A 26978-nucleotide genomic window follows, 5' to 3' on the forward strand; every position below is an offset into this window, starting at 1 on the left:
TTGGTGATATGTTCATATATTTACTATAGTTTCATCTAAAAGGATGGTCCTCCCCTTCCTCCTCTGAGGAGCCTCCACTGGTATATACTCTATCAGTTATCCTGTTAGAGCTTTTGTCCAGAATCCACTGCAGTGTTTCAGGTGCAACATTTATGGTCATGTTGCAGCAGTGTGTAGGAGGGAGAATCCAAGATGTGGGAAGTGTGCAGGAGGGCATGGGACAAAAGATTGTGTTGTTTCAGTAGATAAAGTTGTGTGTGTCAACTGTAGGGTTGCCCATGTTTCTGGGGATCGGAAGTGTCCGGTGCGAGAGTGGCAAGTGGAGGTGACCAGAGTCAGAGTAATGCATCCTCTACTTTCTTCACTGGCATACTGGGCCAGTGAAGAAAGTAGAGGAGGATGGGTCAACGGTGAGGGACCCTGAGATGATCCCTGTGAGTAGTAGATCTGTGCCAACACAGAGGGATAAAGCCAACGAGTGGTGATATATGTTTCAGTAAGGTTGGCTTCTTAGCGTTCATAGCAATGGTTATCAGCTGTGCCGCAGAAATGGAACTCAATCACAGAAAATAGATGTTGTGGTGGCAGCTGCAGAGAAGTATTTCAGTGGAGCTTCAGAAGAGTTACAGGGTGTGTTTAGTGGTGGTGTCCCGTCCTCCCAGCCTGGTGGCATGGTGCATTAGCATATAGGGTCAATGTAGTGGAATGGATTGGTGTTTTTTATTTGTATTTTTATGAAATAGTGATATATATGTGTAGTGTTAGTTGGTGGTGCAATATTTAATTATATTTTTGTATCACAAAATGTAACATGATTGAACACACACTCCCGAACAGTAGTTGGCCCCATTCACAAACAAAATGTGCAAACGCTATGACACTAAAGAAGAAGAAGACAAGCTTGAGAGGGACAGACTTTTCTTTTTTTTTTTTACATGAGAAGCTCACTTTCACGTTGAACTCGTCATCTTTCTTCTCTTATCAGCAGGATATAATATCGAGGTAAGATTGATATCGATTTTGAGACATGTGACATGTAGTATTTTCATATTTTTGTATGCACTTTTCATATTAATTCGAAATTCCTGTTCTTTTTAAAAGATTTCTCACAAGCTCTGTTAAATGTCAACACAGCACTGAGCGTATACCAAGCTTTTTATTTTCAAAGCCTTTAACATTGAATTCAGCTAGTGTCATGCTAATTTAGCTTTTTGCAACCCGCGGAAACAACTTTGAAGATGACTACCACAAAAAGTAAAATCCTTTGATATGTTAGCGAAAGTGAATAAACATATTTGTCTTCGTAAAATCTATTTTATAATATAAGTGACATTTTATCACCAAAGCACACCCTAATTGTACTGTATAAAGTTGTTGAATCAAATTGCAATCACTCTAGAATAATTGTCTTAGTATTTAAACTAGAAAAGGTATGAACAAAACATTGACAAATGCTGTAAACTTCTCATAGGTAGCTATGTAGAAATTGCTCTGGTTGATAAAATTCTAATGGTCCTTCTCTTATTTCAGTTTATGTGACAAAACAAGCTATCCATTGTGCCATTATTAAATGCTGTGAAACATATTTTCAATAACCCAAAATATAGTATTTTTCAGCTGTTTGAAGCTGCTGTACAAAACCGAAAGTTAAAAGACCCAAAAATGAAACTTAAGAATGGGAAGCATAGAAACGGTCGTACATAGAATGCATCTATCGCTTCTCAGACATGCTTTCAATGAGAGTGACAGATCTACAACTCACATTTCTGTGTGAATTTGGTTGCGTCGCCCAAAAAGCGACATACTGCGCCTAGATTACGCATTTTATTAATTGAGCCTTTTCAGTCTTGTTTGTGTTTGTGCCCATTGTTGTACTTTGTATCATAGCATCATAAAATGCCTGCCAATCCTGATTACCAAGCAATTGATTTGCCTAGAGATAAAGAAAATATAGGTTCTGTCCCAGGGGAAACGGATACATTGCTGCCAACCCAAGTAACTGATAACATGAGCTCGGGAGAAACGAGGAAAGAGGAGTTTCCTATTAAATACCTATAGTCAGTGAAGTGTTACCAATTAAATTATGTGAGAGAAAAACTAGACATTTTAGAACAACATTTGTAGCTATAAAATTACATGTTTCGTGATTGTATTCCATTCTAAATATGAACAGTAATGTCCAAATAAAGTAGGACCAGTTTTAACTCAATGTATTTGAAAATCTTATAATTTTTTAATCAGGGAAGGAAGTCCCAAAACGCCTGTGCCTTACAGCATGAACAGTGATCGGTCCATGTATGAACCAATAACGCTCAACAGTGGAATCCGTACCTCTGTGAAATGGTGAGATGCTGTCTTCTGAAATATTTATCTGCAGTGCATTCAGAAAGTATTCAGATCCCTTGACTTTTTCCACATTTTATTACGTTAGAGCCTTTTTCTAAAATGGATTAAATAGTTTTCCCCCCTCATCAATATACACAAAATACCCATAATGACAAAGCAAAAACAGGTTATTACAAATAAAAAACTGATATCACATTTACATGAGTATTCAGACCCTTTACTCAGTACTTTGTTGAAGCACCTTTGGCAGCGATTACAGCCTTGAATCTTCTTGGGTATGACGCTACAAGCTTGGCACACCTGCTTTGGGGAGTTTCTCCCATTCTTCTCTGCAGATCCTCTCAAACTCTGTCTGGTTGGATGTGTAGCGTCGCTGCACAGCTATTTTCAGGTCTCCAGAGATGTTCGATCGGGTTCAAGTTCGGGCTCTGGCTGGGCCACTCAAGGACATTCAGAGACTTGTCCCGAAGCCACTCCTGCATTGTCTTGGCTGTGTGCTTAGTGTTGTTGTCCTGTTGGAAGGTGAACCTTTGCCCCAGTCTGAGGTCCTGAGTGCTCTGGAGAAGGTTTTCATCAAGGATCTCTCTGTACTTTGCCCTGTTAATCTTTCCCTCGATTCTGACTAGTCTCCCAGTCCCCGTCGCTGAAAAACATGCCACCACCATGCTTCACCATAGGGATGGTGCCAGGTCTCCTCCAGAAGTGACACTTGGCATTCAGGCCAAAGAGTTCAATATTGGTTTCATCAGACAAGAGAATCTTGTTTCTCATGGTCTAAGAATCCTTTAGGTACCTTTTGGCAAACTCCAAGCGGGCCTTCATGTGCCTTTTACTGAGGAGTGACTTCCGTCTGGCCACTCTACCATAAAGACCTGATTGATGGAGTGCTGCAGAGATGGTTGTCCTTCTGGAAGGTTCTCCCATCTCCACAGAGTAACTCTGGAACTCTGTCAGAGTGACCATCGGGTTCTTGGTGACCTTCCTGACCTTTCTCCCCCGATTGCTCAGTTTGGCCAGGTGGCCAGCTCTAGGAAGAGTCTTGGTGGTTCTAAACTTCTTCCATTTAAGAATGATGGAGGCCACTGTGTTTTTGGGGACCTTCGATGCTGCTGAAATGTTTTGGTACCCATCCCCAGATCTGTGCCTCGACACAATCCTGTCTCGGAGCTCTATGGACAATTCCTTCGACCTCATGGCTTGGTTTTTGCTCTGACATGCACTGTCAACTGTAGGACCTTATATAGACAGGTGTGTGCCTTTCTAAATCATGTCCAATCAATTAAGTTTACCACAGGTGGACTCCAATCAAGTTGTAGAAATATCTCAAGGATGGAAACAGTATGCACCTGAGCTCAATTTAAAGCCTCATAGCAAAGGGTCTGAATACTTATGTAAATAAGTTATTTCTGTTTTTAATTTTTAATAATTTTGCAAACATTTCTAAAAAACAATTTTTGCTTTGTCATTATGGGGTGTTGTGTGCAGATTGGAAAAAAAATATTTTAGAAAAAGCCAGAAACGTAACAAACTGTGGGAAAAGTCAAGGGATCTGGAATACTTTTGGAATGCACTGTAAAACATTAGTCTCTTTTTGTTCACTTTAATAACAGATGGCTCACAAACCAAGCTGCAAACTTCTACTCTCCTGGGGGAAAAAATGACTTTTTAGATTTACATCCTCTTTTGACAAACATTTCAGACCCTGGTCTTCTCTTTCTGTCTGTTGTTGCTAGGAGCCAGCAGGCGGAGACAGAGTACTTGGTGTATACAGTCGGCTCAGCAGACAGTGAGATTGATTTATATGGATCTGGTCTTCATATAAATCAGAGGTACAGTATGCCCATAATGTAAACCAGATATACACCTTTGTTTTGGTGTTATGAGGAATCCTAGCCTGAGCTATTTATTGATTTCTTATAATGTAAAAGTGTCTTTGGGCCAGTAACCGAAAGGTTGCTGGTTCGAATCCAGCAACCAATCTGTCAATGTGCCCTTGAGCAAGGCACTTAACCCTAATTGCTCCTGTGAGTCACTTAAATGTACAATGTAAAACGTAATGCTGTTGATCCTTCGCTATGGACATGCATGTGTTATAAACGTGCATGTAACAGGTGGCTTCGTTCAACTTGAACCTTTCTACAGCCCTACTGTTGAGGACCCTCTGCCTGCTTTAGGCCAGATGCAGGATAGCAGAATAGTACATCGTACCAGACTGGACTGTACCATATGTGTACAGCGCAGTGACGAAGCTGTGAAGTTCTGCCAGGATTGCAAGGCTACTTTCTGTGAGAACCATGTTAGAGACCACTACCAGGTCCCAGGACTGATGCAACACACATTGGTGGAGGCCACTGAAGGAAGGAAAACCATTCCAAATGTAGATGATCACGTCCATCAAACATATGTTGAAACAGAACAAACTGTGACTCAGGTAGAGTTTCGTTCTTCTCCAGTGAAATGTCTATTTGGTCCCCTGATATAAATTGTCAAGAAAGGTATTGACTTTGGTTGCAAAATGATGGTAACTTTCCTTAAATTCCCTGGTTTTCCAGAAATTAGGATTGGATTTCCTGCTTATTCCCTCCTGATTCCAGTAATCCTCCAACTGAGATTACTGGAAAACCTGTGAATTTGGGAAAAGTTACCAAAAATCTGCAATTCTAATAGTGACCTACAGTATATACATGATGTAGTTACATGACTCTCCTTCGTAGGTCTGCTCATGGAAAACAGCCTTCTTCGTCAGTCTTCTGGGGATTCTCATACTGGTACTTGCCCTGGTAGGACTTGTATGTTATGCAGACTTCTGTGTCACTGTCCATGGTGAGTTTACTCATTTTTTCTTTATTTCTCATTTTTTTCCAGTATTGTTATTCACTTATTCAATTTAACCTCTTTTAACTGTTTAACCTTTTTTAACCGATTTTAAATGTCCTGCATCTCTGCAGGGTCTGAGCTGGGATTTCAGCAACGGATTGTTCTGCTGGGGAAGACTGGATCAGAGAAGAGAGCATCAGGAAACACCATCCTGGGAAGAGAGGCCTTTAAAGTGGAGGCTTCACCTTCGTATGGGCCACAGTGTGAGGAACAAGATGCTGTTGTGGGCCGAAATAACATAACTATGATTAACACCCCAGATGTGTTGCCATCTGAGGACGTTGCAGGTAAAGTAGTTCAATGCATCAACATCTCAACACCTCACGTGTTCCTGCTGGTGATCAGGTTGTGCAATTGGTGCACAGAAGAGGAGAAGAAAACTGTCAAGTGGATGAACGAGAACTTTGCAGAGGAGGCCCTTAAATACACCATTGTGCTGTTCACTGGTGGAGACCAGCTAGAAGGGAAACCAGTGGAGGAGTATCTAATGGACAACAGTGATTCCCTAAAGCTTCTCAGTATGTGTGGTGGTAGACATCACGTCTTCAATAACAAAGAAAAGAATGACCTCACTCAGGTCACAGAGCTGCTGGAGAAGATAGACGGATTATTGAATGAGAATAGGGGATACTATCATGTGACAAACATCTTGACCCGGAGGGACGAGGAGATCAGGAGGAGGGAGGAGGCTCTGAGAAAGATACTGGAACAGGAGGTTAGAAAGAGGGATGCAGCCATAGCAACGATAAGAGAGGAGGAGGAGAAAAAGAGGGATGCAGCCATAGCAACGATAAGAGAGGAGGAGGAGAAAAAGAGGGATGCAGCCATAGCAACGATAAGAGAGGAGGAGGAGAAAAAGAGGGAGACTGAAGAGAGAAAAGTCTGTGAGGGGGAAGATGAAGGGAGGAAGGTCATTGATAATCTGGCATTGAAAGTCTCAGGCTCAGAAATGTATGTAGGAGTAACAGTGATCACAATGATCATACTAATTGTCCTTTAATGATACTAAACTGAATATTAGGGAGTCTCTTCATTTGGTATTCACAATCATCTGAACATTAGGGAGTCTTCATTCATCATCTGAACATTAGGGAGTCTTCATTCATCATCTGAACATTAGGGAGTCTTCATTTGACATTCACAATCTTTGCCGGAATATTAGGGAGTGTCTTAATTTGATATTCACAATCATCATCTGAACATTAGTGAGTTTCTTCATTCATCATCTGAACATTAGTGAGTTTCTTCATTCATCATCTGAACATTAGTGAGTCTCTTCAATCATCACCTGAACATTAGTGAGTCTCTTCAATCATCACCTGAACATTAGTGAGTCTCTTCAATCATCACCTGAACATTAGTGAGTCTCTTCAATCATCACCTGAACATTAGTGAGTCTCTTCAATCATCACCTGAACATTAGTGAGTCTCTTCAAATCATCATCTGAACATTAGTGAGTCTCTTCAAATCATCACCTGAACATTAGTGAGTCTCTTCAATCATCACCTGAACATTAGTGAGTCTCTTCAATCATCACCTGAACATTAGTGTGTCTCTTCAATCATCACCTGAACATTAGTGAGTCTCTTCAATCATCACCTGAACATTAGTGAGTCTCTTCAAATCATCATCTGAACATTAGTGAGTCTCTTCAAATCATCATCTGAACATTAGTGAGTCTCTTCAATCATCACCTGAACATTAGTGAGTCTCTTCATTCATCATCTCTTATTGTAAAGCAGGGTGACCTCTGTAAAGCAGGGTGACCTCTGTAAAGCAGGGTGACCTCTGAAAACAAAACAAGTTTGCATATGAAAATGATAAATAAGTACATTTATTAATTGTTGATCAATACTTTCATTGATTAATTGTTAGAAGTGGTTTTTTATATTCTTTAAAGAACATATCTCCCATTATAACCCGGTGTTTAGAGAAATATAAGATACCTGCACTTTCTCCAATGGGTGAACAAATAATGCGGTGTCATGTATTATGCAATATAAATGTCAAAACGGTCAAGGAATACAGTTGAATCATCATATAGCTGTGTTGGGATTTGTTTGTTGCAGTATTTTCAATGTTATATTAACTTGGCCTGGAAATTCACTATACTGTAGCTGTGTCTCATGAAGTGCTGGACCCAGTTTAAATGTCCTTTAATAAAACCAATGTCAGAACATCAATGTAAAATATAAATGATGCATTTTGTACCACATCAGGGAAGAGCAGTTGGCTAAACTACTACCGTGAACTGCTCAGTGCCAGAGGCCTGCTAGTTACTGGGTCGTTTCACAATAAAAGTGCCTTTTGCGTCCCTTTGATATCTGGTTAGAGGTTCACCGAGATGGGGGCTGTACTAAATGTTTGATGTATTATAATAATTGATTATGCTAATGCTGTATTAATAGAAGGGGAGGGGTTATAAGACCCCTCCCTCCTTACATGTATAGGGTCCTAGACTACAGATTAACAATATATATATATTATGAGGTTTAATATTGTTCCACAGTTGTTTTCTAGTCTCTCTGCGTCTTATAAAGAAACTGTATGAGAAATGTGTGACTGTGAAACAGAACTCTGCAGGGGAGTGTAAGAGATAGGAGACCCGTCAGACATTCCACTATAAATCAACTTGGACATTTACTGCTAAGCTTTTAGATAACACTAAAAGTCTTGTTTACATAGCTGTGTAGGCATGGTTTTGGTCTCATGAGTAGAAGTTAATGACGTAGGCAGTTACATCACAGGGGGTTGACTACAAGCATGATAAAAGCAACTTGGGCCCTTTTCTATTTTGCAGAACTTACTCAGAAACATGCGTGCTATGTTCCTGTTGTCAACTTCTGTCTGCAATTGCATTAATAAATGAATTAATGATTTAATTAAAGATATTGTCAGAATGCTAATTTCACCAATGAGCCAATGATTGACAAGGAACAAGGAACGAACTACCTGTATGATATTCAAGCCTTTTATTTTAATTACTGGTGTCCAGTGGCCATTTGTGGGGCAAATAAATAAATAAAATGTTGATGCATGCCAGCAAAGCCACTACACAACACAACACTAAACAATACATTCATTGCACTGTAACGGTGACAAACGGTGCCCAAACTGCACCTTTAAGATATTGGTTTCGATAGTGGGGGACCCAGGTTCAGATCCCACCATTAACACATCTGTTGGGTTTTTCCTTCATCAATCAATCAAAGTCACTAGTGCACTCGCTCGCTCGTGAGCTGGCTGCTCATTCTAAATAGTTGGTAAACCTGCTCAAAACAATGGCACTAGGGATTCAGTGATGATTCAATTTTTTACAAAGCAAAGGATGATATAGGTGTCACGCCCTGACCGTAGATTGCTTTGTATGTTGCTATTTTTAGTTTGGTCAGGGTGTGATGTGGGTGGGTATTCTATGTTGTATGTCTAGGTTTTCTATTTCTATGTGTTTGGCCTGGTATGGTTCTCAATCAGAGGCAGCTGTCTATCGTTGTCTCTGATTGAGAACCATACTTAGGTACCCTGTTTTCCCACTTTTGTTTGTGGGTGATTATTTTCTGTTTAGTGTTTGTTGCACCTTTCAGAACTGTTCGTTGGTCGTTTTGTTGTTTTTGTTCGCGTGTTCATCTTTATTAAAAGTTTATGGATACGTACCACGCTGCACTTTGGTCCTCCTCTCCTTCTCCCGACGATAATCGTTACAATAGGTGTATTTCAAATACCTGGGTGTCTGGCTAAACTGTAAACTCTCCTTCCAGACCCATATTAAACATCTCCAATCCAAAATTAAATCTAGAATCGGCTTCCTATTTCGCAACAAAGCCTCCTTCACTCACGCCGCCAAACATACCCTCATAAAACTGACTATCCTTCGGCGATGTCATTTACAAAATAGTTTCCAATACTCTACTCAGCAAACTGGATGCAGTCTATCACAGTGCCATCCGTTTTGTCACCAAAGCCCCTTATACCACCCACCACTGCAACCTGTATGCTCTAGTCGGCTGGCCCTCGCTACATATTAGTCGCCAGACCCACTGGCTCCAGGTCATCTATAAGTCTATGCTAGGTAAAGCTCCGCCTTATCTCAGCTCACTGGTCACGATAACAACACCCACCCGTAGCACGCACTCCAGCAGGTATATCTCACTGGTCATCCCCAAAGCCAACACCTCTTTGGCTGCCTTTCCTTCCAGTTCTCTGCTGCCAATGACTGGAACGAATTGCAAAAATCGCTGAAGCTGGAGACTTATATTTCCCTCACTAACTTTAAACATCAGCTATCTGAGAAGCTAACCGATCGCTGCAGCTGTACATAGCCCATCTGTAAATAGCCCACCCAATCTACCTACCTCATCCCCATATTGTTTTTATTTACTTTTCTGCTCTTTTGCACACCAGTATTTCTACTTGCACATCATCATCTGCTCATCTATCACTCCAGTGTTAATTTGCTGAACTGTAATTACTTTGCTACTATGGCCTATTTATTGCCTTACCTCCTCACGCCATTTGCACACACTGTATATAGACTTTCTTTCTTTTTTCTATTGTGTTATTGACTGTACGCTTGTTTATTCCATGTGTAACTCTGTTGTTTGTGTCGCACTGCTTTGCTTTATCTTGGCCAGGTCACAGTTGTAAATGAGAACTTGTTCTCAACTAGCTTACCTGGTTAAATAAAGGTGAAATAAAAAAATGAATAAATTATGCTGTTGTTCAAATGCACAGATCGCTTTATATAGTGTATATTCCATAATAAACTACCTGTGGTTTGACATCTTGGCTTAATATTTCTGCTGCTTTCCTTCACCTTCCAGGGTTCTCAACCAATCAGAGACCTTCACTGCACACATGCACACACCAAAGACGGTTTAGAATATACTGTCTTTGCACATACTTCACAAAGAACACAGGAAATAACATTTCCTGCTCTAATTGTGTCAGTTTCTGACAACGGCTATAGCCTACACAGCAGGGTAATTCAACATTCACAAGACTTGTAAGGTATTTACATAAGTTAAATAATGCAGTACAATCATACTAGTCTTTAGTTAGTCTTTCTTAGCCTATAGGTTTACCTCTTATTTGTTAGATGAATTGGTTATATTAATAGCAGTTTACCAAACAATAATGCCTGGGGCATAATCTACGCTTACTGGACCTTGCTTTAACTGGTTGAATTTGTCTTTAACTAAACAAATTACTGCAAATCATCTGTTTTCTTTGACAAACTCCAGTAGTAAGGTTTATTTAAAATACATTCATAGTTTTCTTAGTTCCTCACGCATGAGGGTTAATTTGTGTGTGCCCCTTTAAGAGCGTCCTGCGAATCTGTGCCAGAAAGAAAAACATTTTAACTATGGTAAAATAGGTCTTTAGTTTTGAACGGTTTGGTGTACCAAGGAGCGGTTTTCTACATTGCAAAGGTGCAACCACGGACACAAAGCCATGCTCCGTCTGCTTCTACGGAGTGGCTGCGGTTCTAGATTTTCTGGAACCTGACTTGCCATCGTCATTTAAAATATGAATATGTAAAAACTGTGTGAGAAAAAGCATATTTAATCAATTTTGAATTCAGGCTGTAACACAACAGCTTCTGAAATAAGTCAAGTGGTCTTTACATTTTAGTCACTTAGCAGATACACTTATCCAGAGCAACTTACAGTTGTGAATATATACATTTTCGTACAGGTGCCTCGTGGGAATGAAACCCACAACCCATGCTGAACGCAGTGTAGATGGGCACTAAATTGGCCAAAAGGGAATTGTGGACAGCCCTTTTGACAATGCCTCTTTTTTTACAATGCCTTAATAATTGTTTTACTACCCTAAAATACTTGGTAAACTAAATTAGATTGTTTATTTCAGTTGTTCTACCTTTAAATATTTTGGTGTGTTTTGTGCATTTACATCCCACAGTTACATTGTAAAATGGCTTCTTCCTTGAAACGACGCAAAACGTGCTTGATGCTAAAAGTGAATATATAGGAAATGGAGGCTCTGCAGAGGAAGCACAAAAAAAACGCCATACCTTGATGATAACGATACCTCAGATGGAATAAGGTGATCTATATTTAATAATATGTTAATTTATTATGGTATTGTGGGTTTTTGTAGCACTCTTGAGTCACTGTTTGCTATTTGTGTTTTTAAAATTGTCAAACTACTTAAAGGGCAATGCCACCAGTTTTCAACCTCATTTTCATTATTTCCAGCACAATACCAATCAATCAATCAATCAAGTTTATTTTATATAGCCCTTCGTACATCAGCTAATATCTCGAAGTGCTGTACAGAGACCCAGCCTAAAACCCCAAACAGCTAGAATGCAGGTGTAGAAGCACGGTGGCTAGGAAAAACTCCCTAGAAAGGCCAAAACCTAGGAAGAAACCTAGAGAGGAACCAGGCTATGAGGGGTGGCCAGTCCTCTTCTGGCTGTGCCGGGTGGAGATTATAACAGAACTATGCCAAGATGTTCAAAAATGTTCATAAGTGACAAGCATGGTCAAATAATAATCATGAATAATTTTCAGTTGGCTTTTCATAGCCGATCATTAAGAGTTGAAAAACAACAGGTCTGGGACAGGTGGCGGTTCCATAACCGCAGGCAGAACAGCTGAAACCGGAACAGCAGCAAGGCCAGGCGGACTGGGGACAGCAAGGAGCCACCACGCCCGGCAGTCCCGACGTATGGTCCCAGGGCTCAGGTCCTCCGAGAGAAAGAAAGAGAGAAGGAGAAAATTAGAGAGAGCCAAGATTTTCAAAATGTTCATAAATGACAAGCATGGTCAAATAATAATCAGGAATAAATCTGTTGGCTTTTCATAGCCGATCATTAAGAGTTGAAAACAGCAGGTCTGGGACAGGTAGGGGTTCCGTAACCGCAGGCAGAACAGTTGAAACTGGAATAGCAGCAAGGCCAGGCGGACTGGGGGCAGCAGGGAGTCGTCATGCCCGGTAGTCCTGACGTATGGTCCTAGGGCTCAGGTTCTCAGAGAGAGAGAAAGAAAGAGAGAACGAGAGAATTAGAGAAAGCATACTTAAATTCACACAGGACACTGGATAAGACAGGAGAAGTACTCCAGGTATAACCAACTGACCCTAGCCCCCCGACACAAACTACTGCAGCATAAATACTGGAGGCTGAGACAGGAGCGGTCAGGAGACACTGTGGCCCCATCCGAAGATACCCCCGGACAGGGCCAAATAGGAAGGATATAACCCCACCCACTTTGCCAAAGCACAGCCCCCGCACCACTGGAGGGATATCTTCAACCACCAACTTATAATCCTGAGACAAGGCCGAGTATAGCCAACAAAGATCTCCACCACAGCACAAACCAAGGGGGGGCGCCAACCCAGACAGGAAGATCACGTCAGTAACTCAACCCACTCAAGTGACGCACCCCTCCCAGGGACGGCATGAAAGAGCACCAGTAAGCCAGTGACTCAGCCCCTGTAATAGGGTTAGAGGCAGAGAATCCCAGTGGAGAGAGGGGAACCGGCCAGGCAGAGACAGCAAGGGCGGTTCGTTGCTCCAGAGCCTTTCCGTTCACCTTCACACTCCTGGGCCAGACTACACTCAATCATATGACCTACTGAAGAGATAAGTCTTCAGTAAAGACTTAAAGGTTGAGACCGAGTCTGCGTCTCTCACATGGGTAGGCAGACTGTTCCATAAAAATGGAGATCTATAGGAGAAAGCCCTGCCTCCCGCTGTTTGCTTAGAAATTCTAGGGACAATTAGGAGGCCTGCGTCTTGTGACCGTAGCGTACGTATTGGTATGTACGGCAGGACCAACTCGGAAAGATAGGTAGGAGCAAGCCCATGTAACGCTTTATAGGTTAACAGTAAAACCTTGAAATCAGCCCTTGCCTTAACAGGAAGCCAGTGTAGGGAAGCTAGCACTGGAGTAATATGATCAAATTTCTTGGTTCTAGTCAGGATTCTAGCAGCCGTATTTAGCACTAACTGAAGTTTATTTAGTGCTTTATCCGGGTAGCCGGAAAGTAGAGCATTGCAGTAGTCTAACCTAGAAGTAACAAATGCATGGATTAATTTTTCTGCATCATTTTTGGACAGAAAATTTCTGATTTTTGCAATGTTACGTAGATGGAAAAAAGCTGTCCTTGAAACAGTCTTGATATGTTCGTCAAAAGAGAGATCAGGGTCAAGAGTAACGCCGAGGTCCTTCACAGTTTTATTTGAGACGACTTTACAACCATCAAGATGAATTGTCAGATTTAACAGAAGATCTCTTTGTTTCTTGGGACCTAGAACAAGCATCTCTGTTTTGTCCGAGTTTAAAAGTAGGAAGTTTTCAGCCATCCACTTCCTTATGTCTGAAACACAGGCTTCTAGCGAGGGCAATTTTGGGGCTTCACCATGTTTCATTGAAATGTACAGCTGTGTGTCATCCGCATAGCAGTGAAAGTTAACATTATGTTTTCGAATAACATCCCCAAGAGGTAAAATATATAGTGAAAACAATAGTGGTCCTAAAACGGAACCTTGAGGAACACCGAAATGCACAGTTGATTTGTCAGAGGACAAACCATTCACAGAGACAAACTGATATCTTTCCGACAGGTAAGATCTAAACCAGGCCAGAACTGGTCCGTGTAGACCAATTTGGGTTTCCAGTCTCTCCAAAAGAATGTGGTGATCGATGGTGTCAAAGGCAGCACTAAGGTCTAGTAGCACGAGGACAGATGCAGAGCCTCGGTCTGACGCCATTAAAAGGTCATTTACCACCTTCACAAGTGCAGTCTCAGTGCTATGATGGGGTCTAAAACCAGACTGAAGCATTTCGTATACATTGTTTGTCTTCAGAAAGGCAGTGAGTTGCTGCGCAACAGCTTTTTCAAAATTTTTTGAGAGGAATGGAAGATTATAGGCCGATAGTTTTTTATATTTTCCGGGTCAAGGTTTGGCTTTTTCAAGAGAGGCTTTATCACTGCCACTTTTAGTGAGTTTGGTACACATCCGGTGGATAGAGAGCTGTTTATTATGTTCAACATAGGAGGGCCAAGCACAGGAAGCAGCTCTTTCAGCAGTTTAGTAGGAATAGGATCCAGTATGCAGCTTGAAGGTTTAGAGGCCATGATTATTTTCATCATTGTGTCAAGAGATATAGTACTAAAACACTTAAGTGTCTCTCCCGATCCCAGGCCCTGGCGGAGCTGTGCAGATCCAGGACAGCTAAGCCCAGTGTCCAGTGTCAACATATGTGAAAAATTATTAAGTTAAAAGGTTGACATCATTGCTGCAGATTGGATGGAGGTACACCACCGCCACCAGCCTGTCCCTTTGACACCAGACAGGATGGGTCCATGGACCCATGGACCCCAAATCCTGACTCTACCATCAGCATGACAAAACAGGAACCGGGATTCGTTGGACCAGGCAATGTTTTTGTAACGTTCGTTCTCCTCCTCGTCTGAGGAGGAGCATGGATCGGACCAAAACGCAGTTTGGGTAGAATACATGATGATTTATTTGAGGAAAGACGAAGACGGAAAAACTCTTAACAAACTACAAAACAATAAACGACGTAAACAGACCTGAACATGAGAACTTACAGACAACGAAGAACGCACGAACAGGAACAAACGAAACAGTCCCTTGTGGCACAAACACAGGAACACAATCACCCACAAACAAACGGTGTGAACAGCCTACCTTAATATGGTTCTCAATCAGAGGAAACGTCAAACACCTGCCCCTGATTGAGAACCATATAAGGCTAAATAACAATGAACCTAAACATAGAAACAAATAACATAGACTGCCCACCCAGCTCACGTCCTGACCAACTAAACAAAGCTAAACAAAGGAAAATAAGGTCAGGAACGTGACAGTTTTTCCACTCCTCAATTGTCCAGTGTTGTTGATCGCGTGCCCACTGGAGCCGCTTCTTCTTGTTTTTAGCTGATAGGAGTGGAACCCAGTGTGGTCGTCTGCTGCAATAGCCCATTTGTGACGAGGATTGACAAGTTGTGCGTTCCGAGATGCCGTTCTGCACACAACTGTTGTACTGCGCCGTTGTTTGTCTGTTTGTGGCCCGCCTTTTTGCTTGTGCGATTCTTGCCGTTCTCCGTCGACCTCTCATCAACGAGCTATTTTCACCCACAGGACTGCCGCTTACTGGATGTTTTTTGTTTGTCACACCATTCTTGCTAAACCCTAGACACTGTCAAGCGTGAATGCTCAGGAGGGCGGCCGTTTCTGAAATACTGGACCCGGTGCTCCTGGCACCGACGATCATACCAAGCTCAGTCGCTTATGTCACTGGTTTTGCACATTCTAACGTTCAATCGAACAGTAACTAGGAGCGATCCATTTTTGTGAACAGGTTGGTGTACCTAATAAACTGTGTATGTAGACATTGTTTTGGTGCTGGAGATGATGAATGAGGTTGAAAAGTGGCGGAATTTCCCTTTAAAGTCTTTACAACCCCCTGAAGGGTGATAGCTCGAGCAGCGTTCTTCTATAGGGGGTTATTAACAACAAAAAGTTAAGCTTAGTTGGAGTTGAAAATGTTTTACTGTGTTTGTATCAGGGAAGAACAGACAGAGCCATCTGTTCCTGACTGTCAGTCCATGAAGAGCGAAAAATCCATACATCTTCCACTACATTTCAACGGTGTCTACCCCACCTCTGATAGGTGAGTCTTCTGAAATGTTGTCTTGTATTAATTTTTTCATTAATCAGGGACATTAATAAATCAGACTTGAAGCCATTGATGATGTCACTCAATCGTTTCCTATGTTAATTCTCAGTGGTTCATTTGACGTTTCGAGTTGTATTTGTCACATGCACAAGTACAGTGAAATGCTAAACTTGCAAGACCTTCCCAACAGTGCAGTATTCAATATCAAGATATTATAACAAAAAAACAGAGAAATAAGAAAGGAAAAATAAAAACAGGACAGTGTAAGCTACATACAGGGTCAGTGCCAGTACCAAATGTACATTGTGAAGAGATATTGGAGTAATTGAGGTAGATTTGTACATGTAGACAGGGTTGGGATAATTACTTGAAAAATCTAATCCGTTTTTGATTAGTTACATGAAAAATAAAGTAATCAGTATTATACTTCTTTGGATTACTCAAAATGATAAACATAATTCGATTACATTTTGATTACTTTTGGATTACTTTAATTTATAGCCTAACACCCAGACATATTTTAAAACGTTTAGAAACGTTAGTCTAATATAGCATTTTTTTTATTTAGTAAGATGAGTATTTCCAAACTGGGGACTAGTGTGAGAGCATAGTCTAAAGATCCTGTAATTGTTCTATTCTATGTGTAAGAACATTTTCCAATGGTGGCACCAGCCCATGATTTGGTCACGTCACAATTACGCAATGAAAAAGGAGTAGCCTCATCATCTTATAAAGCCATTCAAAGTGTTCCATTAAGAAAGAAGTGTACTAGACTTGTGTTAAACTAGGTACAGTATTTTGAATTTTTTATATATCAGGTTGAGTTCCTGAATTTAGATTTTTGGGTTCAGTAGAGATGAATTTGTCTACATCTTTTTGGGCTCTAATATCACATAGGCTAATTCATGTGGGACTGTCGGCGTGATCAGAAGCTCCTAGTTCCCAGTGGGAAATTTCCCTTGAACGACCCTAAAGTCGGAAATACAAGTAAGAAAATCAGAGAAAAGGTTGTTGCCGAGTTGTGACGTTTCACCACTGACCTTTCACCTATTCAACCAAAATCTGTTTTTGACAATCACAAACCTTATCAATATGGAGAATGTAGCTAGTTTGACCATATGTCAATGTATAAATGACTTTATTATTAGCAATGTTAGCTTGCTTACCAAGCTAGACAAAATCTTAATGGTTGAAGAATTTTTCCGACTTTAAACGCACGTGAACACATTCATGACGGACTTCCAAGTTTCACATTTCCCACAAGCACATGTCATCCTAATTCACCACCTGAGGCAAGCTACAACTCTAATTGTAGCCTAATATTACTGATAGTTAGCCGTGTAATTAATGTCTAACAGTACATTTAATGTATAGGCATATGTTGTGGGTGGGTGTGTGTGGGTAAGACACTGTGTGTGTGTATATAGTCCTTGGTGGGGGTGGCCAGCCATCTGTTTATAAGTCACATGGCTGAAAAGTGACTGGTAACCGGTGTCGTGTCTTTGGCTATGCCGGATTAAGTGATATGACATGCTATTCTATAAAATCTTTTCTCTGTAATTAATATTGCCTGATTGAGCTAATCATGTAAATGTAATTAACTAGAAAGTCGGGGCACCACGAAAGAGTGTTTATAGAGCTGGTATCTTCCGAATAAACTCTTAAAGACCTAGTAATATTCTACATCAATAGCAGTCAATATTAATCAACACCTTATTTCAGTCTCATCTGAAAGTTGTCAATTCTTGGTTATCTTCACAAACCCTGGCTAACAAGTTGAATCAGCAATACAAAATTGGGTTTAATTATTTATTTACTAAATACCTAACTAATCACACAGAATTACATATACATCGAATGCAAATTATGTCATACAGAAAACGTCCCTGGTGGATGGAAACTGTATGACGGCTGGTTACACAAAGAGAGCGGGTTGGGCTTGAATGAAAGAGCGGGAAGACTGAGGAACAAAGGGAGAAGCTAAGCTTTCGTAAATACAGTATCTTATGCATTCTAAATTACCGCCCATTTGGAAAAGGAAAATGCAATAAATATTTACTCTGAGCTGCGCTTCGGTAGGTTGGTCGTAGATGCTGGCCGTGTTGGCCAACAGAGATCTTCCTGTCCTCGGAAGAATGTCTCTGGTAGTAAATTGTATACGTTGTAGTATCTTCGTTGTGTGTTAGACTGGAAACATCGTCCGTCCTTTCCTAGCCCACGTTTACAGCGGCCGCTGCTAACTCAACGGCTAGGAGGTATCACTTCTGTAGTGAATAAGAGTTCAAAGTTCATACCATTCGCAACCAAAGCTCACGCTGAGGTTGGCTTAGTTCTGTAGTTGACATGTTAGTCCTTTTCAACGTATGGACCGTCGTCCTATCGTCCTCGGAACAGGAGGTTACATTTTCGTCAAGGGCTTATATAGTGGAGGGAGAGAAGGGTGTGTTTCATAGTTTATAACCCATGTCTCTTCACAGGGGCGGGTCACTGATTGAGCAGAGCTCTAACCTTATGAAAACCCAAATCTCTCATTTGGAAGCTAAAATTATATTTAATCTTTTCACAGATAGTTTTATATTTATACATTTAAATTGCACAACAATTCCATGTGAATCTGATAACTAGAATGTGTAGACTTTCCCAGATACAGTTTATGTCGTCCTGTCATCAGTCATAATGTCTCAGATGACAACCGAACTGACATCATATTCATTAAGTACCGACGCATATTTTACACTGGTTGGATTACCGAAATATGGTTCCTTTCCCCCCACCGTTGACCATCGTGGTGTCTAAGATTTATGAGACGTAAAGGCCTGTCCATCAGGGTGCGAAGAGCAACTTATGGTCAAGTCTGCCAGTGGTTCCTGACAGCGTGGAGCATTGTCAAAAAATCCACTATCATCAACGGGTTTCGAAAGGCTGGACTGCTGCGTGTTGAAGAGGGCAGCATGAGCTCAGCGGGGAATTTGCCTCCGGATGAAAGTGACGAGAGCGACAATGAAAACGATCCAACATCGGATGAAGCAATTCTGAGGCTATTCAACTCCGACACCGAAGGAGATGACTTCAGTGGTTTCAGTGCACAGGAGGAGGAAGATAGTGACCAATGACTTTCTTGGTAGGCTACTGTTTACTGCTATTTTTTAAAATTTTGTTACAAGCCGTGTTTCGTTAAAGCCTATTTATTTTTGTTACAAGCCGTGTTTCGTTTAAAGGCTGTGTAAAGTTCATTTGTTTCAATGTACCGGTAGGCACCTGCGTCTTAAAGACATGTGCGGCTTATTTATGTACAAAATACATCTTTTTTTTTAAATTCTGTGGTTGCGGCTTATATTCAGGTGCGCTTAATAGTCCAGAAATTACGGTATATATATTTTTTAAAGTAACCTTTATTTAACTAGGCAAGTCAGTTAAGGACAAATTCTTATTTACAATGACGGCCTACCCCGGGCGACGCTGGGCCAATTGTGCTCCGCCCTATGGGACTCCCAATCACGGCCGGATGGGATTCAGCCTGGATTCGAACCAGGGACTGCAGTAATGCCTCTCACTAAGATGCAGTGCCTTAGACCGCTGCGCCCTCGGCAGCCTACTAATGGTAATATTTACATGTAAACAGGAGTAAAAGTGACCAGTAGCAGGATAAATAGATAGATACTAATAATAATGGCAATCAATAATCAATGAACAGCAGTGTAATGGTGGTAATAAATCTAATCAATAAGCATTTTAGCAGGAGCTTGGGTTTGTATGTGACTAAGAGTGACAGTGAAGGTTGTGTGTGAGTGTGTCTGAGTGGGTAGAGACCTGTGGATGGGCATAGAGTCCGTGTGGATAGTCTGTGGGAGAGTGCGAGCAGTTGTTAGCCATTTAAGTCTTCTGGCCATGGTGCTGAAGCTCTTTAGGAGTCTGTTTGTCTGGGCCTTGATGCACCAGTACCGCCTGCTGGACGGGAGAATGGAAACAGTTTGTCTTCTGGTCGAGGGTGGTGTAGTTGCCACACCAGTCGGTGATACAACCAGTCAGGATGCTCTCAATGCTGCAGGTAGTTTCAGCCTCCTGAGGGAGAAGAGGCTTCTTCACAACTGTGCTGGTGACCATGTTACCTGAAAGTCCTCAGTGATGTGGACTCCAAGGAATTTGATGCTTCTTACCCTCTCCACTGCAGCCCTGTGGATGGGTGAAATGTTTAGATTTTTTCTCGAGCCTATGGTCCACTGCCCACAAATTCTGTAACATTGTCTACTCACAGTGGTAGCCATACACACTTCAATGCAAAAGATCAATGGTCTGTTCACCTGTATGTTATAAACCATGCTTCCTTTCTGATGCATTGAGCTAAACACTTGAAATAATAGTAACTCTAATAGGTAATTTGTTGTAGGCTACAGGTACTTCGGGAATATGAACCCATCATTACTAAGCTGCTCCGAATGTACGACGCCAGGACATGGAAATCGATTCTATTGTAGTCCATGTGGGTGTTAATTACGTTATAAAGGGCAGTTCTGAAAAGTTGAAACTGGATTTTAAAGAGTTGATAGACTCTGCTAAACACTAACATAAACGCATCATGTCTGGTCCTCTGCCATCTCTGAATCATGGCATTGAACACTTTAGCAGGATTCTTTCTCTTCACAACTGGCTATGTGATTATTGCAGCTCAATGGGTGTAATATTTGTTGACAATTTCGACACCTTTTGGAAACAAAACACATTTTACAAGGAGGATGGGATTCACCCAAATCGTTTGAGATCCTGGATCCTTTCACAGCACCAGGCTGCGTTGAGACAATGACTTATCAGTGACTCAAGCCCAGCTCAGCTAATCCCTACCATTGTGACGCAGAGTTATCATAATGCTTCAGCAATTGTACATTACACCAGGGGTGTCAGTAGACACAATGTGAGTAACTTAATTTATGTCCGTTTAACTGCCCTGAATGCCTCTACTGATCCTACAGCTCACAAACATAAAGAACATGAGCACATCTACTGCTGCTAAGTTTCCCAGTAAAGCAATGAAAGCAAGTAAACATTCCAGAAGAAAAGTGCTCAAAATATCCCACGTTAATACATGTAGCTTAAGAAACAAGATTCATGAAATCAATAATTTGCTACTAACAGATGACATTCATATTCTGACTCTAAGACTCACTTAGATAATACCTTTGACGATACAGTGGTAGCAATACAAGGTTATAACATTTACAGAGAAGATAGAAATGCCAATGGTGGAGGTGTTGCTGTTTATATTCAGAACCATATTCCTGTAAAGATTAGAGAGGATCTCATGTCAAATACTGTTGAAGTAATATGGCTACAGGTTAATCTGCCTCACCTAAAGCCCATTCTGGTGGGAAGCTGCTATAGACCACCAAGTGCTAACAGTCAGTATCTGGATAACATGTGTGAAATGCTTGATAATGTATGTGATATCAACAGAGACGTATATTTTCTGGGTGATTTTAAATATTGACTGGCTTTCATCAAGCTGCCCACTCAAGAAAAAGCTTCAAACTGTAACCAGTGTCTGCAACCTGGTTCAGGTTATCGGTCAACCTACCAGGGTAGTTACGAACAGCACAGGAATTAAATCATCAACATGTATTGATCACATCTTTACTGATGCTGCAGAAATTAGCTTGAAAGCATTATCCAGATCCATCGGATGTAGTGATCACAATATAGTAGCCATATCTAGGAAAACCAATGTTCCAAAGGCTGGGCCTATTTATATCGTATAAGAGGTCATATAGGAAGTTTTGTAGTGATTCCTATGTTATTGATGTAAACAATATCAACTCAGCAAACAAAGAAATGTCCTCTCACTGTCAACTGCTTTTTATTTTCAGCAAACTTAACATGTTATGTTCATACAAATATTTACACAAGATTCAACAACTGAGACAAACTGAACAAGTTCCACAGACATGTGACTAACAGAAATTGAATAATGTGTCCCTGAACAAAGGGGGGGGGGGTCAAAATCAAGTCAGTACCTGGTGTGGCCACCAGCTGCATTAAGTTCTGCACTGCACCAGATTTGCCAGTTATTGCTGTGAGATGTTACCCCACTCTTCCACCAAGCCACCTGCAAATTCCCGGACATTTCTGGGGGGAATGGCCCTAGCCCTCACCCTCCGATCCAACAGGTCCCAGCTCAATGGGATTGAGATCCGGGCTCTTCACTGGCCGTGGCAGAACACTGACATTCCTGTCTTGCAGGAAGTCATGCACAGAACGAACAGTATGGTTGGTGGCATTGTCATGCTGGAAGGTCATGTCAGGATGAGCCTGCAGGAAGGGTACCACATGAGGGAGGAGGATGTCTTCCCTGTAAAGTACAGAGTTGAGATTGCCTGCAATGACAACAAGCTCAGTCCGATGATGCTGTGACACACTGCCCCAGAACATGACGGACCCTCCACATCCAAATCGATCCCGCTCCAGAGTACAGGCCTCGGTGTAACGCTCATTCCTTCGACGATAAACGCGAATCCGACCATCACCCCTGGTGAGACAAAACCGCGACTCGTCAGTGAAGAGCACTTTTTGCCAGTCCTGTCTGGTCCAGTGACGGTGGGTTTGTGCCCATAGGCGACATTGTTGCCATTGATGTCTGGTGACAGGCCTACAAGCCCTCAGTCCAGCCTATTGTGGACAGTCTGAGCACTGATGGAGGGATTGTGCGTTCCTGGTGTGACTCTGGCAGTTGTTGTTGCCATCCTGTACCCGTCCCGCAGGTGTGATGTTCGGATGTACCGATCCTGTGCAGCTGTTGTTACACGTGGTCTGCCACTGCGAGGACGATCAGCTGTCTGTCCTGTCTCCCTGTAGTGCTGTCTTAGGCGTCTCACAGTATGGACATTGCAATTTATTGCCCTAGTTACATCTGCAGTCCTCATGCCTCCTTGCAGCATGCCTAAGGCACGTTCACGCAGATGAGCAGGGAACCTGGGCATCTTTCTTTTGGTGTTTTTCAGAGTCAGTAGAAAGGCCTCTTTAGTGTCCTAAGTTTTCATAACTGTGACCTTAATTGCCTACCGTCTGTAAGCTGTTAGTGTCTTAACGACCGTTCCACAGGTACATGTTCATTCATTGTTTATGGTTCATTGAACAAGCATGGGAAACAGTGTTTAAACCCTTTACAATGAAGATCTGTGAAGTTATTTGGATATTTACTAATTATCTTTGAAAGACAGGGTCCTGAAAAGGGGACATTTCTTTTTTTGCTGAGTTTATGTTGGTCTGTGGTGTGTAATGAGGAGTAAACAGACACTGCACTTGACACTTATTCCAGTTGCTAATAATCATGCACCCATTAAGAAAATGACTGTAAAAACTGTTAAATCCCCATGTATTGATGAGGAATTGAAAAAACTGTATGGTTGAGAGGGATGGGGCAAAAGGAATGGCAAATAAGTCTGGCTGCACAACCAATTGGCAAACTTGTTGCAAATTGAGAAATCATGTGACTAAACTAAATAAAAATTAGAAACTACACTATGAAACAAAGAAGAATGATAGTAAAAAGCTTTGGAGCACCTTAAATGAATTTCTGTGAAAAAAAAGGCAAACTCAGCTCCATCATTCATTGAAACAGATGGCTCAGTCATCACAAAACCAACTGATATTGCCAACTACTTTAATGATTTTTTCATTGGCTACTTTTCAAAAAAGATTATTGTTGTCTATCAACGATGACAAGCCACCGGGGTCAGACAACTTGGATGGAAAATTACTGAGGATAATTGGGGATGATATTGCCCCTCCTATTTGCCACATCTTCAATCTAAGGCTTCTAGAAGTGTGTGCCCTCAGGCTTGGAGGGATACCAAAGCCATTCCACTACCTAAGAATAGTAAAGCCCCCTTTACTGGCTCAAATAGCCAACCAATCAGCCTGTTACCAACCCTTAGTAAACTTTAGGATTTTTTTTTGTCGTTGAAAAAATGGTGTTTGACCAGATGCAATGCTATTTTACAGTAAACAAATTGCCAACAAACTTTCAGCATGCTTATAGAGAAGGACAGTCAACAAACACAGCACTTACAGAAATGACTGATGATTGGCTGAGAGAAATTGATGATGAAAAGATTGTGGGTGCTGTCTTGTTAGATTTCAGTGCAGCTTTTGACATTATTGATCATAGTCTGCTGCTGGCAAAACGTATGTGTTATGGCTTTACACCTCCTGCATATATTGTGGATAATGAGTTACCTTTCTAACAGAACACAGAGGGTGTTCTTTAATGGAAGCCTCTCCAACATAATCCAGGTAGAATCAGGAATTCCCCAAGGCAGCTGTCTAGGTCCATTACTTGTTTTTCAATCTTTACTAACGAAAGCCAGAGTGTCAATGTATGCGGATGACTCAACACTATACATGTGTCACGATCGTCATAATAAGCGGACCAAGGCGCAGCGGGATATGAGGACATCTTCTTTTATTAGAGATGACGAAACACGAAACGAACACTTTTACAAAACAAAACAACCGTGAAGCTACAAACGTAAGTGCATACACAAGCTATAAACGTTCAACATAGACAATTACCCACAAACACCTAAAGCCTATGGCTGCCTTAAATATGGCTCCCAATCAGAGACAACAATAAACAGCTGTCTCTGATTGAGAACCAAATCAGGCAACCATAGACTTTCCTAAACACCTACACTGAACACAACCCCATACATACTAAAAACCCCTTAAACAATACACACACCCTAAACTAGACAAAACACACAAACATCCCCCATGTCACACCCTGACCTAACTAAACTAATAAAGAAAATCAATATAACAGAGGCCAGGGTATGACAACATGTCAGCTACTACAGCGACTGAAATGACAGCAACACTTTACAAAGAGTTGCACTTAGTTTCAGAGTGGGTGGCAAGGAATAAGTTAGTCCTGAATATTTCTAAAACTAAAAGCGTTGTATTTGGGACAAATCATTCACTAAACCCTAAACGTTAACTATATATTGTAATAAATTATGTGGAAATTGAGCAGGTTGAGGTGCCTAAACTGCTTGGAGGTACCCTGGATTGTAAACTGTCATGGTCAAAACATATTGATAACACAGTAGCTAAGATGGGGAGAAGTATGTCCATGATAAGGTGCTGCTCTACCTTCTTGACAGCACTGTCAACAATGCAGGTCCTATATGCCCTAGTTTTGTCGCACCTGGACTACTGTTCAGTCGTGTGGTCAGGTGCCACAAAAAAGGACTTAGGAAAATTGCAATTGGTTCTGAACAGGGCAGTACTGCTGGTCCTTGGATGTACACAGAGAGCTAATATTAACAATATGCAGGTCAATCTCTCCTGGCTCAAAGCGGGGGAGAGATTGACTTCATCACTCCTTGTATTTACGAGAGGTATTGACATGTTGGATGCACCGAGCTGTCTGTTTGAACTACTGGCGCACAGCTCGGACACGCATGCATACCCCACAAGACATGCCACAAGACGTCTCTTCACAGTCCCATATTCCAGAACAGACTATGGAATGCGCACAGTACTGAATAGAGCCATGACTACATGGAACTCTATTCCACATCAAGTAACTGATACAAGCAGTAAAATTTGATTTTAAAAAAACTTTGGGGGGACTGTGAAGCAACACAAACATAGACACATGCATACACACAATAGCATACGCACTATGTACACATGGATTTTGTACTGTATATATGTGGTAGTGGTGGCGTAGGGGCCTGAGGGCACACAGTCTGTGAATGTATTGTAATGTTTTTAAAATTGTATAAACTTCCTTAATTTTGCTGGACCCCAGGTAGAGTAGCTGCTGCCTTGGCAGGAACTAATGGGGATCCTTAATAAACTTTGCACAGCCATTGAAGAGAAGTGGGACAACATTCCACAGGCCACAATAAACAGCCTGATCAACTTCAAATCACATTTTATTTGTCACATACACATGGTTAGCAAATGTTAATGTGAGTGTAGCGAAATGCTTGTGCTTCTAGTTCCGACAGAGCAGTAATATCTAACAAGTAATCTAACAACTTCACAACAACTGCATTATACACACAAGTGTAAAGGAATGAATATGTACATAAAAATATATGGATGAGCGATGGCCGAACGGCATAGGCAAGATGCAGTAGAGGGTATAGAGTACAGTATATACATATGAGATGAGTAGTGTAGGGTATGTAAACATTATATAAAGTGGCATTGTTTAAAGTGACTAGTGATACATTTTTTACATCCAATTTGTAATTAATAAAGTGGCTAGAGATTCAGTCAGTATGTTGGCAGCAGCCACTCAATGTTAGTGATGGATGTTTAACAGTCTGATGGCCTTGAGATAGAAGCTGTTTTTCAGTCTCTCGGTCCCAGCTTTGATGCACCTGTACTGACCTCGCCTTCTGGATGATAGCGGGGTGAACAGGCAGTGGCTCGGGTGGTTGTTGTCCTTGATGATCTTTTTGGCCTTCCTGTGACATTGGGTGGTGTAGGTGTCCTGGAGAGCAGGTAGTTTGTGGGCGGAGCAATTGCCGTACCAGGCGGTGTTTTTGGTGACAAGCCAAATTTCTTCAGCCTCCTGAGGTTGAAGAGGCGGTGTTGCGCCTTCTTCACCACGCTGTCTGTGTGGGGGGTGTACCATTTCAGTTTGTCCGTGATGTGTACGCCCGTGGAACTTAACTATCCACCTACTCCACTACTGTCCCGTCGATGTGGATGGGGGGGGGGGGGGGGGGGGGGGCGGGGGTGCTCCCTCTGCTCCCTCTGCTGTTTCCTGAAGTCCATGATCATCGCCTTTGTTTTGTTGACGTTGAGTGTGAGGTTATTTTCCTGACACCACACTCCGAGGGCCCTCACCTCCTCCCTGTAGGCCGTCTCGTCGTTGTTGGTAATCAAGCCTACCACTGTAGTGTCATCTGCAAACTTGATGATTGAGTTGGAGGCGTGCATGGCCACACAGTCATTGGTGAACAGGGAGTACAGGAGAGGGCTGAGAACGCACCCTTGTGGGGCCCCAGTGTTGAGGATCAGCGGGGTGGAGATCTTGTTTCCTACCCTCAACACCTGGGGGCGGCCCG

The 26978-nt window shown here is 41.7% G+C and overlaps 1 protein-coding gene and 1 pseudogene across 2 annotated transcripts; both read left to right on the plus strand.

Moving 5' to 3' along the window:
* Positions 1-899: 899 nt before the first annotated feature.
* Positions 900-8111, plus strand: LOC120017617 (GTPase IMAP family member 7-like). Of its 2 annotated transcripts, XM_038960512.1 has the most exons (7): positions 900-1002; positions 2242-2343; positions 4080-4175; positions 4489-4777; positions 5061-5169; positions 5295-6043; positions 6089-8111. In XM_038960512.1, the coding sequence occupies exons 2-7, from the start codon at positions 2276-2278 to the stop codon at positions 6221-6223; spliced, it is 1446 nt and encodes a 481-aa protein (XP_038816440.1). In that variant the 5' UTR covers positions 900-1002; positions 2242-2275; the 3' UTR covers positions 6224-8111. The 2 variants fall into 2 exon arrangements, with proteins under 2 accessions (XP_038816440.1, XP_038816432.1); XM_038960504.1 differs by having other exon boundaries at positions 5295-8111.
* Positions 8112-10106: 1995 nt separating this feature from the next.
* The window catches only part of LOC120023211, a 66927-nt pseudogene continuing 50055 nt past the window's right edge, over positions 10107-26978 (plus strand).

Source organism: Salvelinus namaycush, chromosome 2 (genome assembly GCF_016432855.1).
Source record: "Salvelinus namaycush isolate Seneca chromosome 2, SaNama_1.0, whole genome shotgun sequence".
In the NCBI taxonomy this organism is placed as follows: domain Eukaryota; kingdom Metazoa; phylum Chordata; class Actinopteri; order Salmoniformes; family Salmonidae; genus Salvelinus; species Salvelinus namaycush.

What these genes read in the sequence shown, in the direction of transcription:
- LOC120017617 (XM_038960504.1), top strand. Translation starts at nt 2,276, where the DNA reads ATGAACAGTGATCGGTCCATGTATGAACCAATAACGCTCAACAGTGGA. An exon ending in ATCCGTACCTCTGTGAAATG is followed by an intron (nt 2,344 to 4,079) that starts GTGAGATGCTGT and finishes TGTTGTTGCTAG; the next exon opens with GAGCCAGCAGGCGGAGACAG. An exon ending in GGTCTTCATATAAATCAGAG is followed by an intron (nt 4,176 to 4,488) that starts GTACAGTATGCC and finishes ACCTTTCTACAG; the next exon opens with CCCTACTGTTGAGGACCCTC.